At 35.4% G+C, this 20717-nt stretch overlaps 1 protein-coding gene across 3 annotated transcripts in view; it reads left to right on the top strand.

Annotated features, from left to right (window-relative positions):
- Positions 1 to 20717, top strand: part of SCAF8 (SR-related CTD associated factor 8) — a 104002-nt gene that overhangs the window by 23879 nt on the left and 59406 nt on the right. For all 3 annotated transcript variants that reach the window (XM_020986667.2, XM_020986666.2, XM_020986665.2), the window contains 2 exons: positions 9286 to 9369; positions 10915 to 10959. In XM_020986667.2, coding sequence (XP_020842326.1) covers positions 9286 to 9369; positions 10915 to 10959 — 129 coding nt within the window. The remainder of the gene's footprint in view (positions 1 to 9285; positions 9370 to 10914; positions 10960 to 20717) is intronic.

Below are 20717 nucleotides of genomic sequence, written 5' to 3'. Positions count from 1 at the left end.
ATGAATCCCTTGCAGTTTCTGTTTCTTAATTTTGGGAGATAGTGAACATTTAGGTTGAGAAGATATTAAAAGTTCATTTGGTTTACAGACCTGTTGAGGGAGACAGTTTAAAATTCAGACTTAAAAGGAATTTAAGTAACTGGAACATTATTCTGAGTCTATCTGTGATTTTATTGATATAGACTGTATCCAATAAAAATAGTTCCTCTATCAAAGTAGATCAGCAACTGTTCTGCCAACTACAGTTTTAGGCAGTTACTTGGATTGTTGAAAAGATTGAGCTAACTTGCCACAGGTCACAAAGGTAGAAAATGGCAGAGGTGGAACTTGAACCTAGATCTTTCTGATTTCAAGGCTAGTTCTCTGCTGCTCTCTGTTGCCTATATAAAATATATTCTTTAAAACAGATTTTTGATTGATAAATCTCAATGTTTATAGGTTGTGTGTGAAGGGAGTTGTGTTTTTGTTTTGGCTTTACATTTTTTTAAAATTTATTTTTAGTTTTCAACATTCATTTCCATAAGCTTTTGAGTTTTAAGTTTTCTCCTCCTTCCTCCCCAAGATGGCGTGCAATATGATAGAAGCTTTACATATACATTCCTGTTAAACATATTTTCATATTAGTCATGCTGTAAAGAAGAATTAGAACCAATAGGAAGAACCACAAGAAAGAAGAAACAAAACAAAACAGAAGAGAAGGGGAAAAAAAAGCAAATAGTATTCTTTGATCTGCATTCAGACTCCATAGTTCTTTTTCTGGATGTGGATAGCATTTTCCATCATGAGTCTTTTGGAGTTGTCTTAAATCCTTGCATTGCTGAGAAGAGCGAAGTCTGTCAAAGTTAGTCATTGAACAACGTGGCTGTTCCTGTGTACAACATTCTCCTGGTTCTGCTCACTTCACTCAGCATCAGTCCATACAAGTCTTTCCAGGTTTTTCTGCCTGCTCTCATTTCTTAAAGCACAATGGTATTCCATTACATTCATATATCACAACTTGTTCAGCCATTCCCCAATTGATGGGCATCTCCTTAATTTCCGATTTTTGCCACCCCATGTACATGTGGGTCCTTTTCCCATTTTTATGATCTCTTTGGGATACAGCCCTAGAAGTAGTATTGCTGGGTCAAAGGATATGCACATTTTTATAGCCCTTTGGGCATAGTTCCAAATTGTTCTTCAGAATGGTTGGATCATTTCACAACTCCACCAATAATGCATTAATATTCCAATTTTACCACATCCTCTCCAACATTTATCATTTTCCTCTTTTGTCATGTTGGCCAATCTGATAGGTGTGATGTTGTACCTCAGAGTCGTTTTGATTTGCATTTCTCTGATCAATAGTGATTTAAAGCATTTTTTCGTATGACTAAGGATAGCTTTAATTTCTTCATCTGAAAACTGCCTGTTCATATCCTTTTGACTTTAAATTTTGCTTATATCTGTTGCTGTTATATTTGGTTGCCCACTAGGGGTTCTCTGACACTGTTATTCTGTGGTGCAGTGTATTTGTGTCTAATTAATTGCTGACAGGCAGGCTTTCTTGATTCAGAAATGTTTGAGGAAGATTTAAGGGTTCACAGAAACATCTTTTAACTGGTCCAGAGTCCTTTTTCTCATATGGGTCCAGTCAGGGATTTTGGATTGGTCCTGGGATAAATAACTCATAATCCATTAATTTATATTTGCTTTCCTTGGAAAAGTCTTGAATTATCAGATATTTTTAAAAGAAATACATTGACACATTGAACTTACAACCCTACTAAAACCTTTGAATTTGTGTGTTTCTATGTAAGTATATATACTGCTCTTTAGCTAAGATTTTCCTACTCTATTCCCTGAAATTGAAATTTTGGACCTATGTCACACTTCTACATTTAGCTGTAGTTTAACATGTGCTAGCCTTTTAAGGTCCTGACTTTGTCACTCAAAATGTTAGCTAACTCGGTTAACTTTGTGTCATCTCTAAATTTAGCAATTATACTATCTATTAACCTTATCCAAGTCATTGATAAGAATGTTAAATGGCACAAATCTGTGGAGCCCTTCTAGAAAGTTTCTTTCCAGGTTGACCTTATCTTCTCTTGGTGTCTGGCCATGCAACCTGTTATGAATCCACCTAACTTTCCTGTTGTCTTAGCTTACCCTGCTTTATCTTGTTCATAAGAAAGACATGAAGAACTTTATCAAATTTTTTGCTAAAATCAATTATAGTATTTCACTGGTTTACCAGTATGGTAGTCCTTTCAGTAATGGAAGTGAGGTTAGTTGGGCTTGGCCTGTTATTGATGAAGCTGTGTTCTCTTTGTGTTCAATACTGTCTTTGTCAGAAGTGCACATATAATAATATATTTTAGAGTGTTGTTGGAATCTAAGCTCACTGGTCTGTAGTTTTCAGACTATTCTTTTCCCTTTTATTGCATCTCAAACATTTGTACTCAAATCTTCTGTTTTTTGGAGTTTTTCAAAGATTGCTATCAGTGGCCCAAGAGTTGCATTTGCCAATTCTTAACAGTACTTTGGAATAAATGTAATTAATCTATAATATAATTCTTACCTGGCAATTGAGTTCATTGGGGTAGTCACACATGCATTCTTTTTCCTGTATGTTCTCTGTGTGCTTTCTGTTTTTTCATAACATTTATTTATGAATAAATCATTCCCAGTGAGGTTTTTTTTAAAAAGAAATTAAACAGTTAACCAAAATCAACAAATTCATGAACCACATGTGACCATTATTCAGTCAGCAAACATATGTGCCATATAGAGGCAGCTAGGTGATTCAGTGGATGAAGTACTGGACCTGAGTCAGGAAGACCTGAGTTCAAAGCTGGCTTCAGATACTCACTAGCTTTGTGAATCTGGGCAAGTCACTTAACCTCTGTTTGGCTAATCCACTGGAGAAGGAAATGGCAAACCATTCCAGTATATTTGCCAGGAAAACCCCAAATGGGGTTATAAAGAGTGGAACACAACTGAACAGTAATAAAAATGCCATATATTGGAGTAAGCTGTAGGGCTACAAAGAAAGGCAAAAACAGTTCCTGCCATCAAGGAGCTTACATTTTAATAGAAGAGACGACATGCAAATAACTGTATACATAGTGTAAGTGGAAGGTAGTCTCAGAGAGAAAGCACTTGTCGGGGGTGAGGGTGGGAGCAGAGACTTAAGAAAGGCCTGTAGAAGATGGGATTTGAGCTAAGGCTTGAAGGAAGCCTGTATATGCAGTATTCCACCCCCATTGTTCCCCACTTTTGCAATGAAGAGGCGGTGCATTTTTCAGCTACAAAGATCATAGATGTTTTCCTGGAATTATTTGTATTTGTAATTTCTCGTGGTTCAGTAGTATCCAATTATGTTTGAGTCTTTGGACATCTAGGTGCTTTCTTAATGTTGTCTTCTTATTCTTCTTTCCTTTCCCATACCACATCCACTGAGTTGCCAGATTTTATTGATTTTTCCTTTGTGACATCTTTTGTATTTCTCCTTTCCTAATAGTGCCACCCTGCTAGTTCAGGTCTTTATTCCCACATATAGGCTGTACCCTCTGAATGGAAAGAATGCCTTCTAAAATTTGCTTTTGAGGAGGATACCCAGCCCAGCCATATCTTCATTTTCTACTCATTTGCATGAGCCAGACACCACCTTCCCTCATACTGCCTCCCTAACCATCCAGCTTCCTTTAGTTTGTCTTCCGTCATTAAATTATAAACTTTTTGAAGGCAGGAACTGTGGGACTATCTTTCTTTTTTTGGGATTTGTATTCCCAGGGCATAGCACGGTACTTGGTACACAGTAGGTACTTAATACATTTTTGTTGACTACCAGAAGCATTACTCTAGATTAGGTGTTGTTAACCTTTTTGTGTGTGTCATGGACCCCTTGACAGTGTATGGAAGTGTATGAACCCCTTTTTAGAATAGTCTTTTTAAATGCCTAAAATAAGATACATAGGATTACAAAGAAAGCCAATTATATTAAAATGACTTATAAATTTTTTTTTAAAAAACAAGTTCATATACTCGAGAAGAACCCTTGCTGAAGGTCTTTTTATATTTCATTAGGGGTACCAGTGTGAACTGTGGTTTATCTATTGTATGTAACTAGCCTACCTCCTTTTCTGGTTGTATATTTCTTGTAAATTATCTTTTTTGCTACCACTTATTGAATGTAAGTTATTATTTGGAATATGCTGCAGCCTACTTGTACCAACCAAGTGTTTCTCTACTCTCCGTTCTTTAGATTACCTGAAGTTTGGGCATGTGTGCAACATTACCCAGAGATTTGAAGGGTGGGGTTGGGTGGAGGTGGTGAGTTGGACTGACCTGTCTTGAAACTCTGAAATTCAGGCAATTTGTAGTCTTAATTGCCTGAGGCACTGAGAGATTAAGTCATTTCCCACCGTGGCTACCAAAGTGATTTTCCTTAAGCACTGATCTGGCTGGTACTGTCATTCCTTTACTCAGTAAATTCTATTGACTCCCATCGCCTCCAAGTTAAAGTAAAAATTTCCATGTTTAGCTTTTAAAGCCTTGTACATTTTGGCCCTAGCCTACTTTCCAGCTTCACTGGACATAGCTCCCCCTTCCATTCTCTACAATTCAGCCAAAATGGCCTTCTTTCTGTGTCTCAGACATAGCACTCCATCTCTAGTTTCCATTCATTTGTTCTAACTATTCCTTGAGCTTTCACTACCTCCTCACCACCACCTCACAGAAGTCTTCACTTCCTTCAAGACTATAAAACCTTTCCTTTTTCCTCCAACCAGTAGTCCTCTCTTTGCCTAATTTTCTATTGACTTATATGCATACTTACTCATTTCATAAAATTCTTTTGAAATTAATTTACACACGTGATGCTATTGTTGACAAAAATGATGGGACAAGCAAATTTTTACAAATAGTTTTCTGCAGCAGACTGCCAGATTAATGTTTCTAAAATCTTCATTGGCTTCCCATTTCTTACTGAACAAAGTCTGAACTCTGTTGCTTGGCTTTAAGATATCAATGTTCTAGCTCTGACCTTGCTTTCCGGTACATTTACCCCCATAATCTCTTTTCTCTAACCCTCCTAGTTCATTTATTCTTCCCTCAATGTCATATATGTGCTTGCCTCTCTAATACAGTGTTAACTGAAATTTATATCTGTGTTTTACAAATGAACAAATTGAGGCTCAAGGTAGTTTGCATTGATAGTTTAGACTTCACCTGAGAATGTTTTTCATGACATTTTAATAATCCACAAGATGGAAGTAACACCACAAAATTGGATCTTGTAATATTTTTTCTTCTTGCACTTCCCCAGAACCATAAATTGGATTTTTTCAATCATTTGTGAATATTGAAATAATCATTTTGTAACTATTTGTGTTTATCTGTCTACTAGGATTTTAACATTTTATAGAACAAAGTGTAGTACTTAAGTGTTTTTTTTAAAGTAGTGATCTTATCTATAAAAATAATATAGATATTTATCTATCCCAATATAACATTTGCTAACTAACCATTCTTGAATTTGTGGATAGCTAATTTTCTCTTTATATTGTACGGTTTGAATTTAGTTCAGTGGTTGCTTTTTTTAGTATGTTTTGAATAGTGGAGAAGATGGGCACATGGGCTTTTGAATTTTTCTGAATCTTAATGCCTTAGGAATTGCATTATTCTGGACTTTATCATTGTGCTGACATACCTCACATCCTTCAGAGTGACTTCTCAAGCTTTTTTTCATTTGTCTGCAGTCATAAGATAGTTTTTATACAAATCAAGAACTGGGATATTGAGCTTCCTTTAAGAGTGATTGAGTTAAGTGTTTTTAATCATTTTGATCATCTATTTCTTCCAAATTTCTCTGCCCTCAAAAAAATTCTGTTTGATAGTCTGGTTGCGTCATTACCACATAATTAACCATGATATTGATGTTTATGATATGCATTTATTAAATACCTAATATGTAGTAGGCACTGAGAAGATGTAAGTAGAAAAGTGAGGCAGTTCCTTCTCTAAAGCAGCTACTTTCTATTTATTGAAATAGGTGTTGCATCTCAGTTTTTTAAAAAAGCGTTAACAATAAGAGATTGGGGCAGTTAGGTGGCACAATGAATAAGAGTATTGGGCCTGGATTCGGGAAGACTCATCCTCCTCAGTTCAAATCTGGCCTCAGAGGCTTACTTGCTATGTGATCTTGGGCAAGTCACTTTAATCCTGTTTGCCTCAGTTCCTCATTTGTAAAATGAGCTGTAGAAGGAAGTGGCAAACCACTTGGCTAACAAAACCCCCATATGGGGTCATGATAAGTCAGAAATGACTGAAGCAACTGAATAGCAAGCAATGAAAAAAACGAGCAGCTGAGGCCTAGAAAGCCTAAGTGACTTAGTTAGTGTCATCTACCTGATTAATTGTTTAATAATACATAGAGAAAGAGACTTCACTATAGGATGCCAGGAATATCCCCATATGCTAAAGAAGGTAAGATCTCCCAAGCTCTGGGGTAGAATGTTCACTCTGTTAACTTGCTTGTCTTTTCTATTAATTTTTGTTAAATTTAGAATATTATACTTGATACTTAATTTCTGATAAATCTTACCAGCTCTTAACATAGATGATGTATATTTGACAAAAAGAAAGGCATTTTCTTTCAGTTCTTTTTTAATTTGAATTTTGGTATGAAATATATTGATATTTTGTCAACTATTTTGAGAGAAAATGTTTTGAGTGTACATAGAAATAAGTACTTTGCACAATTTACAAAATAAGATACCTTCTTTGAATTCTTTCCCTTTTCATGTTTGTTTCTTTTTGTATTCTTTTGTGGGCTACAAACCCTAACTGTATTATTTGTTAAATTCATGAAATCATTTGAAATGAAATTTAGAACTCTATATTGTTCCTTGAAAATGTACAAAATGCAATGATTTTTTTTGTCAGACATTTAGATGGCAGCAAAATAACAGGAGTTTTGAAAAGTGGCAAAGTGTTTCCAGCTAGATGGGGCAGAATAGGTAGGGTTAGTTTTTTCTATTTATTGGGAAACAGATGGAAAAGACCAAAGTGTTCATTAAACAGATATTAAATATTTTCTTATCTAGGCTCCTGCATATTAAGATTTAAATGATAGCGGTTCTGTATTCATTAATGCAGATGAAGAAAGGAAGGTGGGGCTTACTGATAGTGTACCATCCTTTTTGTGACCATTTTAGATAATGACTAACATATATGTAAACTATTAGCTTTTGAATTTTTCATTTTAATTTTTTTGGGGGGTGAAATTTATAACTTTGTGTAGGACCCATTTAAAGAGAAAGGAAATGAAATTCAAAGTTTAGGGAAGTCTGAACTGTTTTCTTTGACCCATGGTTTCTCTTATAAACATTAGGAAGTAAGATAATTTGGAATCATTGGCACATGAAAGGGATATGTTGAACAAAATTATTCATGTGTTCTTAGTTTAAAATATACCTCTTTTTGCATCTACAAAAGCTCTAATTTAGTAGTCATGACACTTTAGTATCCTGGCAGTGATAAAAGACACTTATTTACTGGTTTTTATTTTTCAAGGAAAATGAGAATAAAATATGTTTGAGTGTATACTTCAAGCTTGTGTATGGGGGAATGAGTAAGTAAATCTGTTGTAGTTAAGAAGTGAATGCTATAATCAAGGCAGATAGAAATAGACAAAGCTGGAAGGAACTTACAGTCTCCCTCTCTTATTAAAATCCCAGCAACAAAACAAAAAAGTTAGTCTTGTTTTGGTAGAGGCATAGAATTTGAAAACATAAAAAAATACCTTGGAATCCCTGCTATCCTGTTGAGGCACAGAGAGATTGACATGATCGAAGTAACATGTCTAAAAAGTAACAAGGCTCATAAATTATAGTCCTTTAGCTCTTTGCACTATATGCTATTGTCAATGATCAGAAATCCAATTATGTCAGAGAGGCATGGATAAGCCAGGAGTTCTAGTCAGGAGGTTAGTTAATAATAGGGCAAGGCGTGTGAGTACCAGAAGTCTGAATTAATAAACCAGAATCTAGTTAAGGTTATCTGGGAGGAGCAGATGATTATTGGATCATTATTGTATGTGGAGTCGGAACATTGTTTAAACAAATGCTAGCTCTATTACTTTACTACCTGTGTAACAGTAGATAAGGCACTGAATTTCTCAGGACCTCAGTTTTCTTGTTTGTAAAATGAGGAATAGATTTGATCATCTCTTAAATTTTTCAAGCTTTAAATTTGTGATGCTACTTCAGGTCAAGATAGAATCTTAGAGAACAGCTCAGGTAAGAGTTTCGTTCCAGGTATATAGATCAGCATAAGTCTGAATGAACAGATGGGTAGCAATCTTCTAAGTAGGCATATCTAATAAATGTCTTGAATATTAGCCTGGAGGGATGAAGATCTCAAGCTGGAAGTTTGGGGAAACACACAGACTCAGAGAGGCAGGCACAGGGGAGAGATCACAAACCTAGGTAGATGGAGAAGGAACTAGGTGGTAGTTACAAAAGATCAACAGTAAGAATGACCCTGATTTTAAACCAGTGGTTTTTGAGGAAAGCCTGATCATAGGTTGTACTTAAGGCCAGAACTAGGATCAAATAGTGTGATCTGAAACCCTAAATGCAGACAACTGAGCTGAGCATCCAAATAGTTTCCAACAACTATGCTACTGTGTTATCATTGTGGTTGAGCCCTCTGTTGGAGAGCCAAGAAGTTGACTTAGTGAATGGTAGATAAAAAAGCACCTGGTGAAACCTAAAATACATAGTCTCTCAACAAATGAATTTTAATGTATATTTTAGAAGGACTTAGATGAAGGTTGTGGTTTGATCAAGTTTTATGTCACTTTTGTTGAAGTATGTCAGCAGAAAATTTATGACCATATTTTTCAGTATATCATAAAGGAAATAACACAAAAGAAAATTTATAATCATGTTTTTCAGTATAACACAAAGGAAATGTTCTACATGGGGAAATCAGTAAGTGAATTTTGAATATTTAAAAAAGACTATAGCTCAGAATTATCAGACTTAAATTGAATTCTTCATCCATACATATTTTTGGTCAAAATTTTTTTAGAGGCATGGTTTAGATCTTGGGCAGTTTAATACTTTACTATATAAAAATCACCCTTATGTTTTAGTTGAAGAATTTCTCTTAACAGAAGCAGCATTTTAATTTAAGTAGGGTATTGTCAGTAGAAAGAAGTCTGGTATTTACATAAATTTTATCACTTTTGCAGGATTAGTCTTGCTTTGTATTTAAAGACATGTTTTTTTTCTTTAGCTCTATTCCCTGAATGACTACAAGCCACCTATTTCCAAGGCTAAAATGACACAGATTACTAAGGCAGCCATCAAAGCTATTAAGGTGAGAAATAGTAATTTTTCTTAAACTACTGTTGTCTTTTCAAAAGAAAAGATCAGTTTCTACAACTGAGAGACATTTTTGTTCCCTGCATATATACTTCATAGAGATATATACTACTAAGTTTATATGGTATCTCAGAAATTAGCCTAGGCTTCTGGGAGGTGATGCCTTATTGGTCTGAATATAGACTATATTCTTCTGTGACTTCTTTGAAAGGAAAAAAAAATATATATATACATATATATGTATATGTATATATATAAGTATTAACTAAAAAAATGCCTTCAGGTTTGCTACTAGCCAGGTTTTGGGAAAAGTACAGCTTTATACTCAGACCACCATGATTGTTAAACTTGCTTTTAAATATACCTCTGGCACAGCAAAATTGTGATGAACAGATGAAGAAAAGCTCTAAATACGAAGTTGAGAGTTGTTGGGATTGGGTTGAACGAACGTAGTATTTGTAAATCAGATTGATTATGGACACTTGATATTTTTGCAAATCTGCATTAGAATAATAATTATCCAAACATTAAATGTTTACATGGTTTTCTTTTAAGATAGTTTACATATTCTTAGATACAGGGTGTCCCAGAAGTCTTAGTGCAGGTCTAAGCTATGTTAAAAAAAAAACCACACACCTTAAAACTGCATAAAGCTTTTGGGACATCATGTATAAGAAGCTCCCATTTATCTTGGTTTTTCAAAAAGGCCAAATAATCAGATTTTTAAAAACTTTTTGACCTTATGAGAGAGCAAGACAACCAAACCGGTATTAAGTTTTTTTTTTCTAAAAAGCAACCCATAGGGTATGCCATAGTACAATGGTATAGTTATCATTATAGCCTAAGAGCCCTTATGTTCTCTATTTAAAATGTGGTAGTCACTGATGTTCATAAAGAAGCTCTACTCTGGAAGGAATCCAGAAGCGATTTTGGGTTTATCAAACATTTTCCATAGTTTTAGTGTTAACTTCATTTTTATTGATTTTAATTCTTTTAAATTGCACTTTTTCCTTTCCGGTACAATGAGGAGTTTGGGCTAAATGCCCTTCTTGCACCAGCAGTTTTGTAGTTTTAATAATGACATAGTTTATATAGAAACTTTTATTCAAAGAGATTTAATCTAACCACTCCATTTCCCCAGTCATTCTGCATAAACAAAATTATATTCTGGTTTTTTTTCATGAGTAGGTGAATTTGATTATTTTAATACAAGAAGCATGTTTTGTTTTGTTTTGTTTTCAACTTTTCAAATTAGTTGTTTACCTGCATTGGTTTGTCTTACACAATTATTGGCAAAAGGGAAGAAACTTTTGAGTGTCTTCTTTTTGTTAAAAGGATCAAGTCCTTTGTAAGTGCTAATTATCTCTGTCTCTTTTAAAGAAGCTCTGTTATAGTTAAGTAATACAGCTGATTATCTGTTGAGGCATATAATAAGTTGACAGTTTTGAATATTCAAGCATAAAAAGTGCCATACACACATATAATTTGCACTTTAAAAATTATATCTTATTTACGAAGTATATTATTTCTTTTGTTTTAGTTCTATAAACACGTGGTACAGAGTGTTGAGAAATTCATTCAAAAGGTAAGTATTTGATATATAAATAAGTTATAAATATATTGAAACTAGCTATAAATGATTTTTTGATATAAAGCATTAATAAAATTTTAATTTATATGTACATCATATAAAAGTTTAATTATCCAGGCAGTGTTTAAAAGGGAGAAGTAAAATGTATCAGTTTTCATGAAACAGCTTAGTGTAGTAGAAGAGCGTTGAACTTGGTGTCAGGCAGTCTTGGGTTTGAATGCTGTGTCTCATACTAATCTGATTGACAACAAGGAAGTTATTTAGCATGTCCAAAACATAATTCATCATCTTTCCTTCTAAACACCCCTCTCCCTCAGTCAGTTAGTCAGCAATCATTTATTAAGCACTTACCATGTACCAAGTACTATGCTAAGTGCTGGGGATACAAAGAAATGCATAAAATCTCTATCCTCAGAAAGCTTATATTCTAATGTGGAGAGCTAGCAAACACACAGTTATGTATAAACAACACATATATACACGGTGTAAATGGGAGATAATCTAAGAGGGAAGGCACTATCAAGGGAAAAGAAGGAGGGAGACTCTCTTGGAGAAGGTGAGATTTGAGCCAATTTCTTGAAGAAGGCCAGTGAAGCTAGGAGGCAGAGGTAAGGAGGGAGCATTCCAGAAATGAGAGATAGCTAGTGAAAAGGTACAGGGTTGGGAAATAGAGTCCTGTGTTCAAGGAATAAGAATAAGGTTAATACAGCTAGATTGTAGAGTATGTGGAGGGGAGTAAAGTGTAAGAATACTGGAAAGGTATGAAGGGGCCAAGTTGTGAGGGGTTTAAGAAGCAAGCAGAGGATTTTATATTTGATCTTGGAGGTAATAGAGAGCCCCTGGAGTTTATTAAATAGAGGGGAATATAGTCAGACCTCTGCTTAAGGAAGATCAGTTTGAAAGCTGAGTTAAGTATGGACTGGAGTGGGAAGAAATGAGGCAGGCATACCAACCATCAGACCATTATGCTAATCCAGGCAAGAGCTGATGAAGTCATCTGTACAAAGATGTTATCTGTGGGTATGGAGAGGAGACAGTAATGGGAGATGTTGTGAAAATTAAAACAACAAGATTTGGCAATAAATTGGATATATAAAATGTGAGTGAAGAGTTAAGGATGGCATTGTGGTGTGAGTCTGGGTGACAGGAGAGTAGCTAGTGTCACCTCCACAGTAATAGCAGAGTTCAGAGGAGAGGAAGATTCAGGGGAAAGGTAACAAGTTCTGTTTTGTATATACTGAGTTTGAGATGGCTGTACCCCATATGGGGTCGCAGCTCACAGTTTAAGAAGGGCTGATAGGGGTCATGAGTGGAACAAGTTTAAGAATCCCTGCTATAGTATATACAATTTGAGATGTCTATTGGGAAGTTGGTAATGCCAAACTAGAGGTCAGGAGAGTACTTAACTGCTGGAAAAATAGTTTAGAAAATCATCTACATGGAGATGATAATTGAACCCATGGAAGCTGACAGAATCATCTATCAAGCTAGTATAGAGTTGGGATTCTTGACCTTTTTTGTGATATGGACCCCGTTAGCCCTCTGGAGAAGCCCATGGACTCCTCAAAATAGTGGTTTTTAATAAAAATTCATACTTGAAAGAAATGTTTAATTTCAGTTAGTAGATAGTGAAAATAATAATATAATACTTTCACAGGACCGGTTAGGGGGTCCGTGGATCCCAAGTTAAAACCCTTGGTATAGAGGGAAAAGAGGGCCCAGGACAGACTGTTGTTGTACACCCTTCAGGAAGCTCCAGCAAAGGAGACTGAGAAAGAGCAGACAAGGTAGGAGAACCAAGAGAGAGCAGCATCACAAAAACCCAGACAGGAGAAAGTCTCCAGGAGAGAGAGAGTCTCCGGTGTCGAAAGTTGCAGAAAGTTCAAGAATAATGAGGATTGAGAATGAGTTATTAGCTTTGGTACTTAAGGTTTATTACTAATTTTGGAGAGCACATTTTTAGTTGAAAAATGAAGTCAGAAGTCACACTGTAGAGGTTTTAGAAGAAAATAAGAAGGGAGGAAATGGAGGCACCATTTGTAGTTGGCTGTCTCTCAAGAAATTTAAGTATGAAAAAGTAGAGATATAGGAAAATAGCTACTGGGGATGGTTGGGCCATTTGAGAGGTTTTTAAGGATGGGGAATATAAGGGCATTTATAGACAGCTGGGAAGCAGGTAGCACATAGAGATTAAATATTAAGGAGTGTAGTGATGATTTTCTGGAAAATATGGGATAGAAGAATTGGGTGAAGGGTGCATGTAATTTATATCATTTTTGTTTAGATCATTATCATCCTTTTAGTTGCCTAGGTTTCTAATCTTACAGTCATCCTCAACTTTCATTATCCATCACTCTACCCCACCGCCCAATCCAATCAGTTTTCAAATCTTGTTGATTCTTCCTTCATAGCATTTCTAGTATCCATCCCTTTCTCTCCATCTGTGCTGCAATCACCTTAATTCATGCTTTCATCACCCATTGCCTAGACTATTACAGTGACCTCCTAATTGGTTTCTCTGCCTCAAATTTCTCCCCTTTCTATTCTGTCCTACTTTAGCTGCCAAAGTGATATCCACAGATAACTGACATGCACAGATTTCACCTTCTCTGCTCGAAAAGCTCCAGTAGCTTCTTAACACTATTAGGGTAAAATATAAATTTCTCTGGCATTTAAAGCCCTTCATGATCTGCCTCTGGTTTATAGTTCTAGTCTTATTGCACATTACTTACTCCTCTTCTCAAACTTGATATTTTAGCCAAAATGCTCTACCTTTTATTCCTTATATTTGACCTTTTATCTGATGCACTTCAGCTCTACTTCTTGGGAGTTCCTGTTTTCCTTCCAAGCTCAGTTCAAGTGTCATCTGTTTTGTATGATGACTTTTATGATCTTCCTAGCTGCTAGGGAGATCATTACCCCGTAATTTTTGTGTATATTTTGTATGTATGTGTGTTTGTACCCACATACCTACCTGTACACACATACACAAGCACACATATACACATACATACATACATCTAACTTTACCACAATGACATGTAAACTTCTCAAGGGTTCTTCATTTTGTTTTTGAATTTTTGTCAAAAACAGTGCCTAAGACAATGCCTGGCATATAATAGATGCTTAAACATTGCTTATTGATTGGTGATTTTTATTTTAATTCACTGAATGTGTTTCTTAATCTCCATTAAGTGGAGATAACTATCATACCTGCCCCCAAAAGGTTATTGTATGTGAACCTAGTTAAATAATGTATATAAAGTATTTTGCAAATCCTGAAGTGCTGTAAATTGTCAACTACCACAATTATTTCAGGTAATTATAAGAAAAAATATGCATTTGATTTTTACCAGCACTTTTCAGATTTGTTAAGGCTATAAACATATATCTGGTGGTAGTGAACGTTGATCATTTGATAAAGTGTACTTGTATCAATGTGGTGAGCTGTATTTTCACCTTTTGTCAAATATATTTTAAGTTGTAGGCTTCTACAATCGTATCCCTTTTGAATGGAGTTGAGTGTATATGACTCCAAATGAATTCTGTTCTGCTAAGTCATTTTATCTGATCCATCAGCCAAGTATAACACTGTTTGCTGCTTGTGATAGACTTAGCACATTTGTCTTCCAGTGAAAACAAAATGGGAGGAATAGAATTGGAAATAATTCCATTGCAAGGTTTCAGAAAGGCTAATAGTGGTCTGGGCACAGTGACAGCAGTATCCAGGTGGTTAGAGCTCTAAGTTCTCTGCTTTGGGTCACTTCCTATGACGATATTTTGAAAGGAAAAGTAAGTACGATATTTCTGCCTCGTGTCTTTTAGCTTTAGGTCCTTTATAGTTACATTTTAGGTGTAATATTAACTGCTGTACATGCTATTCAGGTGCTGCCTTATGTGTTAAAGATCTGCCCTTCAGCGGGAACTGTTTTTGGACATAGTATAAGTTCTGATGTCAGAAGACATCTGATATTAAGTACAGTTATCCCTTCTACATTGCTACTTTTTCTATCACAGTTTTGATATATCGAAGGTCGGCATAAGAAATTAAATGGGAATTTTTGCGGAGTTTTGTGGAAGCCGCGGACGTCAGGTGAAGACCAGCAGATGACACAGAAAAAGTTTAGAAACTCAGATATGCATAAAGTATACGTATAATATTGTATAATATCAACATTTTTAGTACCATAATAATTCATACTTCTCTGGTATGAAGGGAGGTCAAAAAATTTTATGGGGATTTTTCAGATAGGAGGGTGGGAGGAAGAGGGTGTCCCTGACCCTCTTGATGTGGAAGAGATAACTGTAGTTCTGAGACCATAGTCAAGTAATTTGAAGCTTTCTGTGCGTTAGTTTCTTTATATTAAAATCGGAAGGAAGGAAATAAACATGTATTAAACTCCTACGGTGTGCCAGGTGTGCTTTACAATTATTATCTCATTTAATACCCACAATAACCCCAAGAGGAACCCCAATTATTCCCATTTTAGAATTGGGGAGACTGAGGCAGGCAAAGGTTAAATGACTTGCTTAGCGTCACACAGTTACTAAGTACTTGTCTGAGGCTGTTTCCATTTGAACTTGGGTCTTTCTGACTTGAGGCCTGGTGCTTGATATCCACTTCAGTGGATTATTTACACTAACTTCATTTTGGAAAGAAAAAGTACTGGATGAGGCTATTGAATTTTTGCTCAGCGCTCATTTAGACCAATTGCTTCCAGATATAAAATGCCATGTTAGTAAGATCTTATAAACATTTACATGCTGAAATATGTATATTGACAATTGTCTTTAGCTATGAAAAAAGTCATCAGATTATAGAAGGGTTTTTGTTGTTTGTTTTTGTTTCTGATTTTTGATGAGGCAATCGGGGTTAAGTGACTTCCCCAGGATCATACAACCAGTAAGTGTCAAGTGTCTGAGGCTGGATTTGAGCTCAGATCCTCCTGCTCCAAGGCCAGAGCTCTATCCACTGTGCCAGCTAGCTGCCCCCCATTGTGGAAGGTTTTATGATTAATAAGTTCACTTTAAATGATTTTGTCCTCTTATGTATATTTCTGTTATTATTATCACTAAAAATATCTCAAATCTGAAATGTAATAAGTGTATGTAATAGTAATTCTAAATATATTTCTAAAACTAACATTGATATTTTCCATTCTTTTGTATGTCTTTCTCTCTCTGTAGATACATACACATATACATGTGTGTGTATTTTAAAATTTTTATTTTCAGTCACATTTAATCCTATAAATCATTGTTGTCAAGATGCTTTATTATATGTGTCAAATTCAAATTTTTTCCTCCTATTTTTAGTTCATTTCTTTTAGTTCAGCAAACTATATCTCTGCTCTGTATGGACATTTAAGCTAGGTGTTGGGGGGAGATACATGATTTAGATAAGGCAGTAAGTGTTCAGTAGTCTAAAAATCAAATTATACCATAGAGTTTTCCAGGGTGAAGTTTCTTTTAATAGTAGCGCAGGACTGTTACTTTAATATTGCAACTTGGCATTTCAGTGAGTTTAATATTATTCAGTCACAGAATCTGAGTTAGACAGAACCTACCTTAGAATCTGTCTAGTCTAAGCAAAACAAACAAAATCTCATCTACAGCATACTTGACAAGTGTTCATGCGGCCTTTGTGTGAAGATGGGGTGAGGTAGGGAGCGACCACCATCTCAGGGCAGCCCATTTCGCTTTTGTATATCTCTAATTGTTAGGAAATTTTCCCTTATATCAGGCATAAGACTACTCATCAATGAATTATGTCCATTGCTCCAAATTCTGTCCTAAGACCAATAAGAGTAAATCTGATCTCCATCTCACATGACAGCCCTTCGTGTACTTTAAGACATCTATCATAGCCTCCTTAAATCTTCTGTGGGTTTAACATGTGAAATTCCTTCAGTTGATTCTCATGTATCATAATCTTGAAGCCCTTTACCATCCTGGTTGCCTTCTTTTGGATACTACAGTTAGTCGTGTTGCAAATATGTGGTGTTTGGAATTATACACAATTCTCCAGATGTGGTCTGATCAGGATGGAATGCAGAAAGACTGATAGTATTGTGAATTATTCTTCTCTTACAGCAGCCTAAGATCACTTTTTTTTTCCTTTTTGGGTTCCATATAATACTGCTGATTTATTGAAATAGTATTCCATTTAAACCCTCACATCTTTTTCAAATTACCTATTGTCTAGCCAAATTTCTTTCATCTTCTACTTGATAAGTTGTTTTTTTGAATCCAAATCTAAGATGTTACATTTGTGTTCTAGCCTGTCCAAATATTTCTAGGTACTAATTCTTCCACTATATTACTTATTATCCCTTCTCTCATCTGAAAATTTGATAACAATGCCCTCTGTGCCTTTATCCAGGTCATTGGAAAAAGTGTTAAATAGTACACAGGGTCAAGTACAGATCAGTGGGGCACTACACTTCCTTCCAAGTTAATCACTTCACCTTGGTTCTGGCCATTCAACCTGTTCTAAATTTATCTAATCATACATAAAATTGTATAGGCCACCTTACCTACAAAAATATTATGAAAAGCTATTAATTGTTTTACTAAAATCTAGGTCAACTGTATCTGCTTCGTTCTTTTGTTACTGGTTTAATTACCTTGTCAAATAAAGGAAAGAAGGTTAATCTGGACTGACCTATTCTTGATGAAACGATGCTACTTCTTTGTGATCACTGTTTCCTTTTGTAGGTGTTCACTAACTATCACCTTAATAATACATTCTAGAATTTTGCTAGGAATCTAGTTGAGACTCTCTGGCTTAGTTTTTAACTATACTCTTTGCTTTTTTGAAAATTAAGACAATATTTTCCCTCTCTTGTTTGATATTGCTTCTCCCAGATCACTGACTGGCTCAGCAAAATCATATGCTATTTCTTTCAGTACTTGGTATGTAATTTGTCTGGGATAGGTGACTTTAACTTGTATGTGTTATCTAGCACTATCTTATTTTTTTCTCCACTTTTCTTGGATGCTAGCTCTTTTTTTTTTTAAAGTCCATTTTTGTTCTCGGTTTACTTTTATATTCATCCTCCTTTGCCTGACTTTGCTGTCATCTTTTGGGCTTTCTTTTTCTGGTCTTAAGTTTTTAATCGAGTTCCCTGTGTATCAATATCAGTCTCTTTCTGCATTAGTTCTTAAAATATGGTCTGGGGACCCTGTTGGATAGATATAACCCACCTAAATAAAAGCTCTTTGGAAGTCCTCATATTTTAAGAGTATAAAAAAGTTTGAGAACCACTGCTTTTCTTCCTCTTTTGCATCAGATTTATTTCTCTGTGCCTTCAAAATTTCATCCTTCAAATGTCCGATTTGGATTGGCTATTCTCTTTACCCTTCCTCTGAGGTGTTGAAAATTTTCTCTCCCAAAACCTGTGTCAGACCATATATACTTAGCTTGTTTTCATCTGTCACATGAAGATGACAGTGGTTGCTTGCATCATTTTCACATTAGTAACCAGTTCTTTGTTGGAATTCTAAGGTCCAGAATAGAGGTTCTTCTCATTGCTTCCTTACAAAGCAAAAAATCCTTAGTTGCTTCTGCTTATGGCAGGATAGCTCCAGCAGTTGCCTATATAATTGAAATCCCCCTTCACTTCTATTGAATGTTGCTGTGCTTTGAAGTGTAAAAGCTGTTGGTTTTTTAGACTAATTCTTCAGGGGCATTCTAGTTTCATCAGAGTTGGTATTCCTTCTACTGAGAGACTTAACAATTCCTCTGTAGCTTTAATGTAGTTACTTTGAGGTGGTTAGCCACAGAATGCATTGTTTTTTTGTTTTGTAAATAGTATTTTATTTTTTCCAGTTACATGTAAAGATAGTTTTCAACGTTCTTTTTTTAATAAGATTTTAAGTTTCAAATTTATTCTCCCACCCTAAGACAGCAAGCAATCTGATATAGGCTATAAATATGCAATAATATGAACATATTTCCACATTAGTGATGTTATGTAAGAAGAAACAGAACAAAAGGGAAAAGCCTTTTGTGAAAATACACAGTATGCTTTAGTCTGTATTCAGACTACATAGTTCTTCTGGTTATGGATAGCATTTTCCTTTGTGAGTCTTTTGGAATTGTCTTGGATCATTATATTGTTGAGAAGAACTAAGTCAATCAAAGTTGATCATTGCACAGTGTTCCTGTTACTGTATACAATGTTCTCTTGGTTCTGCTCACTGCACTTAACGTCGGTTCGTGTAAGTCTTTCTAGGTTTTTCTGAAATCTGCCTGCTCATCATTTCTTATAGCAAATAGTATTCCGTTACATTCATATGCCACAACTTGTTCAGCCATTCCCCAGGTGATGTACATTACCTGAATTTCCAGTTCTTTGCACCACAACAAGAGGAGAATGTATTGCACATTATATTTTTAGAAATAAACTAAAAATCTTTTCCAAGTTATTGAATGTCTCTAATACCATAAGGACAGTGTAAAGATTGTTGAATTTCATCACGTAAAAATCTCAGAGCAATTCTAATGTGTCTGTTAATGGTTTTAAAACAACAATGTATTTTTATGTGTTGAGAACTAGCAGGTTTTCATATAGGCAGTACATTTAAAACATTTTGTTTTAAGGGACAGAAATTGTACTATATATCCATTTCTAAGTTCCCTAATTACATAGGAATTAACCTACTTAACCTCTTAACCTAGGTTAGCCAGGAAGATTTACAAAAAATTTCTTAAAGCTTAGCATTAACATTTTTTTTGAATGGCGTTGTTGCCTTACATGAACTGCAGCATAATGCTGTTGTTATTGTTGTTTTTTGTTGTTATGATGAGACTGAGTGCCCCCTAGCTCACCCAGGCTGTAAATTTGTTGACCATTCAAGGGGCTGTTCCCATTGCTAATCAGCATGGAAGCTTGACTTGTTCTGTTTCTAACCTAAGCTAGTTTTCCCCTCCTTTGGTAACCTAGAGGCCTTATTAGTGTTAGACTTACTGTAGCTACATGATTGGCTGTAGCCCTACTTCTGCTCAGAACTCCCAAGTTTGAGTGATTCACTAGTCTCTTTTTTACAGAGGATTGCCATATGATACCAGCAGCATGGTCTATCTGAACCACTTTTTGGAAGGATAAATTAACTGAAACATGTCAGTTCTCCAACCAACAGCCTTTTCAGTTACCCAGTTTTCAGAAAGACTTTGCAATTACTAGAAAGAAATAAACATTTCAGCAAACATATATTGAATACCTGCTGTTCATAAGGTACTTTAAGGGATACATCGGTAATGGGGGTGGGAGGCGCCAAATATGCCAAAGATTTAAGAAAAACAGCCTATGGTCACTCATTAACACGTGAACATAGAATCTTAGAATGTTAGATTTGAATGGGGGTGCCAGAGGTCGCCTTGTCCTCTTCCTTCATGAAGCATTCTTTTTCTCTACAGCATCCTTGACCAGGTCATCATCTATCTAATCTGACTGAAGACCTTCAGTAACAAACATCTTGCCGTCTCTTCAGTAGTGCATTACATTTTGTGGCATCTTTTGTCAGGAAGTTCTTTGTATTGAGTTAGATTTTCCTTCCTTATAAATTGTGCTCGTTGGTATGTAGCTGATCCATTTAAGGCTAAAGTAGGTCAGATGAAATAACCTAAAGATAATTGGAAAGACCACTAGAGGGAGAATCAGGTGACTTTGGTTCAGTTTGAAGATTGTCATAAATTTTGTAATCTTATGCAAGTTATTTTACCTCTGTGTATCTGTAAAATGAAGATT

Source organism: Phascolarctos cinereus, unplaced genomic scaffold (genome assembly GCF_003287225.1).
Source record: "Phascolarctos cinereus isolate Bilbo 61053 unplaced genomic scaffold, phaCin_HiC Scaffold_5;HRSCAF=322, whole genome shotgun sequence".
Classification (NCBI taxonomy): domain Eukaryota; kingdom Metazoa; phylum Chordata; class Mammalia; order Diprotodontia; family Phascolarctidae; genus Phascolarctos; species Phascolarctos cinereus.
The sequence above is the reverse complement of the archived record's forward strand: the minus strand, read 5'-3'. Positions and strand labels throughout refer to the sequence as shown.